The 8,268-nt window shown below is 36.2% G+C and overlaps 1 protein-coding gene across 2 annotated transcripts; it reads left to right on the top strand.

Annotated features, from left to right (window-relative positions):
- The first annotated feature begins 356 nt into the window (after window positions 1-356).
- On the top strand, window positions 357-6,450 carry LOC140225746 (uncharacterized). 2 transcript variants are annotated; one of them, XR_011900729.1, is made up of 4 exons: window positions 357-833; window positions 2,357-2,465; window positions 2,784-3,743; window positions 4,457-6,450. XR_011900729.1 is itself a non-coding variant. In XM_072305638.1 (3 exons), the coding sequence occupies exons 1-3, from the start codon at window positions 786-788 to the stop codon at window positions 2,948-2,950; spliced, it is 324 nt and encodes a 107-aa protein (XP_072161739.1). In that variant the 5' UTR covers window positions 357-785; the 3' UTR covers window positions 2,951-3,840. The 2 variants fall into 2 exon arrangements, 1 of the variants encoding a protein (XP_072161739.1); XM_072305638.1 differs by lacking the exon at window positions 4,457-6,450 and having other exon boundaries at window positions 2,784-3,840.
- Window positions 6,451-8,268: the final 1,818 nt, after the last annotated feature.

Below are 8,268 nucleotides of genomic sequence, written 5' to 3'. Positions count from 1 at the left end.
AGAGACGCTTGCAATTGAATGCGCTGGAATTTTCGACTTTCTCGCTCTGAACGCTTCTTTGTTCTTGATCTTTCGCTTGAAAATTTTTGAAACCATTTTTTTGAAATGTGAAAAAAATGTAAAAATCCGAGCAACAATTGATGAAGAATTGCTCTGATAACTAAACTCAAAGTAAAGTTTTAAATAATTTAATTTATGATAATGTTTTTATGTATTTAGCAGGTATTGGGGACTAGTTTAAGTTTAACTGAACACTAAGGTAGAATATTGGAATATGGAATATAGAATATTGATACTGAACGACAAGCGACTCAAGCGAGTTGTGTGAGATGATAGGTGAAAGTCTTACGTCACAGCCTTAAATAAAGCCGCCCTTCTCATTGGTCAATGGTATCGCGGGAAAACCGAGATGGCTTTGAATTTTAAAGAGTAGCTGGAAAGGTTGTGAGGTTTTACTTATTTTGGCTCTAAAAACTCGAAACTATTAACTATAAACAGGTTCCATCATGAAATGTATTACTTTTTTTTTAACAGCGCGCCAGTCCGTGTGCTTTCTACGTCATAGCCAATCTTCAAGATGGCTGTCTTGCCACCACCTCCTGTACTTTCTCTATGGCATGGCTATAACCTAAAAAGGCCGGTGCAGGCGTAAAGCGTAAACCATGAATGATCCATGACCATGTGCATGTGCCAGTGCCTAGTTTAGTGAAAAACGAAGTTAAGAAGTGAGTTTTCTGTTTTTTCTGAAGGCCGGCTTTGTGATTAGTGAATGTGAACAAGATATAATGGCACCGAATCCGAACCTGAACTTATTTTCTTTAATCAACGAAAAGGTAAGTCTAATAATTACATGTCAGACCTTTCTACGGGTTCTGAACCTGCTTTCGGGCAATGCAACAACCTATGGTATCTGTTCATGTATGGAACACTCAGACAAAAGGAGGTATGAAAGACAATGTGGTCAGAAGCCTTTTTTAATACGTCATTATTTAGTCCCTAATTTCTTGTGTATGAGGTATATATCTGAATTTTTAATGATCGACACAGCATTGCAACACATCAGAAATGCAAAGTCCGGAGAATTGGACTGTAACTTGCGATAAGGATCCACTAAGTATTTGGACGCATGACTGCCAAACGGAACTATGTGCACTGTGATGTGAGTTCTATTAGGCATGAATTCTTATGGGTCTCAGGGCTTATGACTTTATACACATAGTTCCATTTGGCAGAATAGATTCACTTCTGGCGCATTTAGTAAGAAAATTTAGTTGGATATATATTAATATATGCTCTATATAACCAGTTCAAGCACTGAAAGAGGTCGTTTAACTTTGAAGCAACAGTGTTATATGAGGAGGGCGCCTAAATGGATTGATTAAGTTAGGAGGTTACTATCGTCAGGTCTGAAGAGATCTAGCAGGAATCAACTTGTGATTCCTTTTTGCTATACAAATAGTCTGCTAGCGTTGTTAGCCAGAAGATACTGTCAAATTATTGTGTGTGTATCTGACGTTGAGCTCTAATGGGTACTCATGTATTGTCTCCCAAATTACAATAGTTGCAAAGACAAGAGAATTCAATAGCTTTCTTTTTCATTATAGAGGTGGTGCATCGTATGTTGAGACAAACGTCTAAGTATTTTTTATGTCACCATTCACCAGTAGTGCCACCTAACTGCATTTATCAACCTGTTGAGTGGTGCGAATTCAGAGCTAATTGGTGATTGACGTTTGTCTCAACATACGATGAGCGAGCTCTACCATAGATAGATTTATGCAGTTTGTTTACCTTTCCAGACAGGTGCCCTCATAAATGAACCAGAAGTAGTGGCTCTGTATTACAAAATATTGTAGTGTCCCTGAAGAGGCTGGAAGTTCTTGTGGGTTCCAAGAATTATGCTTTTTTAAATAGAATGCCTCATTTAATTTTTTTTCTGGTGACAGTTTGATATCTAAGGAGAATCTTGAAAAATTTCACTTCAACACCTGAAGGACTCAATAATATCAAATCAATTTTCATCAAGTTGTCAAAACTGTAGGTGGTAAAAGTTCATACAAATACATACAGAGAACTTCAAAAGTTCACGTGTGAACCTTACTCATGAGATATCAGTGGTAGATATAGTTAGTAAGTAATGTGAGCTTGATATGAGTTCAAGCAAACTCGCAAGTTATAGCTTCTATTATTAGCCTGTTAAAGCAGTTGGTGAGATATCCCACAGATCTATCTTCTTTTCTGAGGATATGCTCAGTTTTGTAGAATCTGGTCCAAAATTCGAAGCAATCTCTCAGAGAAACATCTACCTAAGCATCGCCCTCATATGATGTTCATTTTTTCTTCTAATTTTTTACAGAATATGGAAAGAGCCTTATTTAAAGACTGTCGGGTAAAGCGGCTAAAGGCAGAGGTGGAGAAAAGAAAAGGGTTCAAAGTAGCTGCATACAGTGCCAGCCTGATTCTTGGTAAGAGTAGTTTCCAGATTCGTTTTCTAATTGCTGTTCCTTATTTGTTGTTTGGTCTATCACTTATAGTTCCAGAATGGATCCAGGTCAAACCTGAAATGCATTCTTGTAACCATAAAAATTGGTAGGTTTTCTTAGAAAATTTTCTGCAAGTTCAAAAATTCATTTTTAAGTTTGCAAAAAAAATCTTCCAATTTACTCATGAAATTTTCTTCCAATTTTCTAAGGAAGTTCATGCATGCTGCTGAAAAAAAATTGCTCATATCTTGACACTAGAAAAATACAATAATGCTACTTTTTTCACTTTTTTTGTTACAGAGGAAAATCTGTCAGTTGATGCGGCAGCAACTGTGATATGCAATCATATAGTTGAGAAAGAAAATCATGGCAAACGGAAAGAAAAGCTCAACAAAGAAACCGTGAGTTTTTCGAATATCCTACTTGAAATTTTCTGTAAAAACATGTTTTGTTTTTGTTTTGTATGACATATTTTCAGCGGATGGAAATTTTTTGCCTGTAGAGGAGAAAAATTTGAAAGGAGAAGAGAGTTGGGAAATACCTCCTGTTTGGTTTGAAATAATAGAAAACATCTGTAGTGGAGCAAGAAAATGGGGCTGCATGGAGCAGAAATGAAGTAAGTCTCATTTGCTGAACTAAATTTCATCAGGAAAGTTTTGGTTTATAGAATTTTAAATTATAGGAAAGTAGTAGCGGCTGAATTTTGAGAATTTTTGTAATATTATGATGTTTCTTTCCATCTTCTGAGTACGATAGGCTCTTAAGATCGAGCTTTCTGTGTGCGAATTTCTCTAAACTTGCGTTTGAAAACTGGATTTTTCGTCCATTTGACATGGACTGTCACACAGTGAAGTGGCTAAAAGTAGGGGATGCTAGTTGAAAATGTGTTCTCTATTGTTCTAGACTGCTGTGCGCTGAGCTGTATTTCCCTGGCTGCGAAAGGATAACATTAAAAAAGCTTGCAATTTTTCCAATACAGAATTTTCTAGTCTTCCATGCAGTGTCTTTTTTACTTATGAAAATCTCAAAATTATGCTCCATTATATTTTTCTTAAGCTATATTTAGATGTTGACCTCTTTGATCATTGTAATTTGATAGATATATGTGAGAAAGAAAATAATTTATGTACTAAATTTTTCTCTCCTTTTTCCATTCAGAATCGAGAGCGGTCCAGATCCAGATCTAGTTCCAAAACGAGGAAGTATCCTGACAGGAATGAAGCCACAAAGCCAACAAAAGGAAGCCACAAAGTGGAAACTGTAAGTTTTTGTTTTATTTTTGCACTTCCTATCTGGACATATTTCAACCAAACAGAACTACGTGCCTTTACCAGTGACTTCAGCTGTGGCGGCTTTAACGTTCAGCTGCTCATAGGGCGTCCTAAACTCATGAGCTCTATGAACAACTATCTCTTTTTTTTATTTGTTTACGGTGGAGGAGAATCATCGGAAAAATTTGATTTCACAGGAGTTTTTTTGTAGAAAAGGAACTGCGAAATTTATTTCGATAATTTTAGAAATGTTCCTTCAAGTTCCAAAGGATATATCTTCCGAATTGCAATCAAATCGACTGAAATGTTTTTCATATTAAGAAACTGAGCATCAGAGGAGTCGTACAGAAGTAAAAAAGCAAAATGCAGTAGTGCAAAATGGTAGGAGTAATGATGCTGCTCTCAAACTTTAGTTGTTGAAGTCTAGGATCCTCATATGAGGAAAAGGCAATAACAATTTTTGTACTTAACCTTCCATGCAATGTCTTTTTTAGTCATGAAAATCTCAAAATGATGCTCCATTAGAGCAGTTGCACAGAAGTAAAGAAGCAGGATGCAGGACAGCAAATGGTAGAAATGTTGATATTGCTCTTAAGCTTTAGATGTTGACCTCTTTGATCATTGTATCATTGTAATTTGATAGATATATGTGAGAAAGAAAATAATTTATGTACTAAATTTTTCTCTCCTTTTTCCATTCAGAATCGAGAGCGGTCCAGATCCAGATCTAGTTCCAAAACGAGGAAGTATCCTGACAGGAATGAAGCCACAAAGCCAACAAAAGGAAGCCACAAAGTGGAAACTGTAAGTTTTTGTTTTATTTTTGCACTTCCTATCTGGACATATTTCAACCAAACAGAACTACGTGCCTTTACCAGTGACTTCAGCTGTGGCGGCTTTAACGTTCGGCTGCTCATAGGGCGTCCTAAACTCATGAGCTCTATGAACAACTATCTCTTTTTTTTATTTGTTTACGGTGGAGGAGAATCATCGGAAAAATTTGATTTCACAGGAGTTTTTTTGTAGAAAAGGAACTGCGAAATTTATTTCGATAATTTTAGAAATGTTCCTTCAAGTTCCAAAGGATATATCTTCCGAATTGCAATCAAATCGACTGAAATGTTTTTCATATTAAGAAACTGAGCATCAGAGGAGTCGTACAGAAGTAAAAAAGCAAAATGCAGTAGTGCAAAATGGTAGGAGTAATGATGCTGCTCTCAAACTTTAGTTGTTGAAGTCTAGGATCCTCATATGAGGAAAAGGCAATAACAATTTTTGTACTTAACCTTCCATGCAATGTCTTTTTTAGTCATGAAAATCTCAAAATGATGCTCCATTAGAGCAGTTGCACAGAAGTAAAGAAGCAGGATGCAGGACAGCAAATGGTAGAAATGTTGATATTGCTCTTAAGCTTTAGATGTTGACCTCTTTGATCATTGTATCATTGTAATTTGATAGATATATGTGAGAAAGAAAATAATTTATGTACTAAATTTTTCTCTCCTTTTTCCATTCAGAATCGAGAGCGGTCCAGATCCAGATCTAGTTCCAAAACGAGGAAGTATCCTGACAGGAATGAAGCCACAAAGCCAACAAAAGGAAGCCACAAAGTGGAAACTGTAAGTTTTTGTTTTATTTTTGCACTTCCTATCTGGACATATTTCAACCAAACAGAACTACGTGCCTTTACCAGTGACTTCAGCTGTGGCGGCTTTAACGTTCGGCTGCTCATAGGGCGTCCTAAACTCATGAGCTCTATGAACAACTATCTCTTTTTTTTATTTGTTTACGGTGGAGGAGAATCATCGGAAAAATTTGATTTCACAGGAGTTTTTTTGTAGAAAAGGAACTGCGAAATTTATTTCGATAATTTTAGAAATGTTCCTTCAAGTTCCAAAGGATATATCTTCCGAATTGCAATCAAATCGACTGAAATGTTTTTCATATTAAGAAACTGAGCATCAGAGGAGTCGTACAGAAGTAAAAAAGCAAAATGCAGTAGTGCAAAATGGTAGGAGTAATGATGCTGCTCTCAAACTTTAGTTGTTGAAGTCTAGGATCCTCATATGAGGAAAAGGCAATAACAATTTTTGTACTTAACCTTCCATGCAATGTCTTTTTTAGTCATGAAAATCTCAAAATGATGCTCCATTAGAGCAGTTGCACAGAAGTAAAGAAGCAGGATGCAGGACAGCAAATGGTAGAAATGTTGATATTGCTCTTAAGCTTTAGATGTTGACCTCTTTGATCATTGTATCATTGTAATTTGATAGATATATGTGAGAAAGAAAATAATTTATGTACTAAATTTTTCTCTCCTTTTTCCATTCAGAATCGAGAGCGGTCCAGATCCAGATCTAGTTCCAAAACGAGGAAGTATCCTGACAGGAATGAAGCCACAAAGCCAACAAAAGGAAGCCACAAAGTGGAAACTGTAAGTTTTTGTTTTATTTTTGCACTTCCTATCTGGACATATTTCAACCAAACAGAACTACGTGCCTTTACCAGTGACTTCAGCTGTGGCGGCTTTAACGTTCGGCTGCTCATAGGGCGTCCTAAACTCATGAGCTCTATGAACAACTATCTCTTTTTTTTATTTGTTTACGGTGGAGGAGAATCATCGGAAAAATTTGATTTCACAGGAGTTTTTTTGTAGAAAAGGAACTGCGAAATTTATTTCGATAATTTTAGAAATGTTCCTTCAAGTTCAAAAGGATATATCTTCCGAATTGCAATCAAATCGACTGAAATGTTTTTCATATTAAGAAACTGAGCATCAGAGGAGTCGTACAGAAGTAAAAAAGCAAAATGCAGTAGTGCAAAATGGTAGGAGTAATGATGCTGCTCTCAAACTTTAGTTGTTGAAGTCTAGGATCCTCATATGAGGAAAAGGCAATAACAATTTTTGTACTTAACCTTCCATGCAATGTCTTTTTTAGTCATGAAAATCTCAAAATGATGCTCCATTAGAGCAGTTGCACAGAAGTAAAGAAGCAGGATGCAGGACAGCAAATGGTAGAAATGTTGATATTGCTCTTAAGCTTTAGATGTTGACCTCTTTGATCATTGTATCATTGTAATTTGATAGATATATGTGAGAAAGAAAATAATTTATGTACTAAATTTTTCTCTCCTTTTTCCATTCAGAATCGAGAGCGGTCCAGATCCAGATCTAGTTCCAAAACGAGGAAGTATCCTGACAGGAATGAAGCCACAAAGGCAACAAAAGGAAGCCACAAAGTGGAAACTGTAAGTTTTTGTTTTATTTTTGCACTTCCTATCTGGACATATTTCAACCAAACAGAACTACGTGCCTTTACCAGTGACTTCAGCTGTGGCGGCTTTAACGTCCGGCTGCTCATAGGGCGTCCTAAACTCATGAGCTCTATGAACAACTATCTCTTTTTTTTATTTGTTTACGGTAGAGGAGAAAAATATTATGAAAAGAGAAGAAAGTGAGGGAATAACTCCTGTTTGAATTGATTTAATATTTGGAGTGCTGAGAAAAAATTGGGCCATATGAAGCAGAAACTCACCAAGTCACATGAGCTTCACCTTTCATCGGAAAAATTTGATTTTACAGGAGTTTTTTTTGTATAAAAGGAGCTTTGATAATTTTAGAAATTTTCCTTCAAGTTTCAAAGGATATATCTCCCGAACTGCAATCAAATCCACTTAAATTTTTTTCATATTAAGAAACTGAGCATCAGAGGAGTCGTACAGAAGTAAAAAAGCAAAATGCAGTAGTGCAAAATGGTAGGAGTAATGATGCTGCTCTCAAACTTTAGTTGTTGAAGTCTAGGATCCTCATATGAGGAAAAGGCAATAACAATTTTTGTACTTAACCTTCCATGCAATGTCTTTTTTAGTCATGAAAATCTCAAAATGATGCTCCATTAGAGCAGTTGCACAGAAGTAAAGAAGCAGGATGCAGGACAGCAAATGGTAGAAATGTTGATATTGCTCTTAAGCTTTAGATGTTGACCTCTTTGATCATTGTATCATTGTAATTTGATAGATATATGTGAGAAAGAAAATAATTTATGTACTAAATTTTTTCTCCTTTTTCCATTCAGAATCGAGAGCGGTCCAGATCCAGATCTAGTTCCAAAACGAGGAAGTATCCTGACAGGAATGAAGCCACAAAGCCAACAAAAGGAAGCCACAAAGTGGAAACTGTAAGTTTTTGTTTTATTTTTGCACTTCCTATCTGGACATATTTCAACCAAACAGAACTACGTGCCTTTACCAGTGACTTCAGCTGTGGCGGCTTTAACGTCCGGCTGCTCATAGGGCGTCCTAAACTCATGAGCTCTATGAACAACTATCTCTTTTTTTTATTTGTTTACGGTAGAGGAGAAAAATATTATGAAAAGAGAAGAAAGTGAGGGAATAACTCCTGTTTGAATTGATTTAATATTTGGAGTGCTGAGAAAAAATTGGGCCATATGAAGCAGAAACTCACCAAGTCACATGAGCCTCACCTTTCATCGGAAAAATTTGATTTTACAGGA

This window comes from Bemisia tabaci, unplaced genomic scaffold, assembly GCF_918797505.1.
Source record: "Bemisia tabaci unplaced genomic scaffold, PGI_BMITA_v3".
Taxonomy (NCBI): domain Eukaryota; kingdom Metazoa; phylum Arthropoda; class Insecta; order Hemiptera; family Aleyrodidae; genus Bemisia; species Bemisia tabaci.
This window is presented reverse-complemented; position numbering and strand designations above follow the sequence as displayed.

Coding starts and splice junctions, on each gene's coding strand:
- LOC140225746 (XM_072305638.1), top strand. CDS start 786: ATGGCACCGAATCCGAACCTGAACTTATTTTCTTTAATCAACGAAAAG. Junction 834..2,356: donor TTTCTTTAATCAACGAAAAG/GTAAGTCTAATA, acceptor AATTTTTTACAG/AATATGGAAAGAGCCTTATT. Junction 2,466..2,783: donor CAGTGCCAGCCTGATTCTTG/GTAAGAGTAGTT, acceptor TTTTTGTTACAG/AGGAAAATCTGTCAGTTGAT.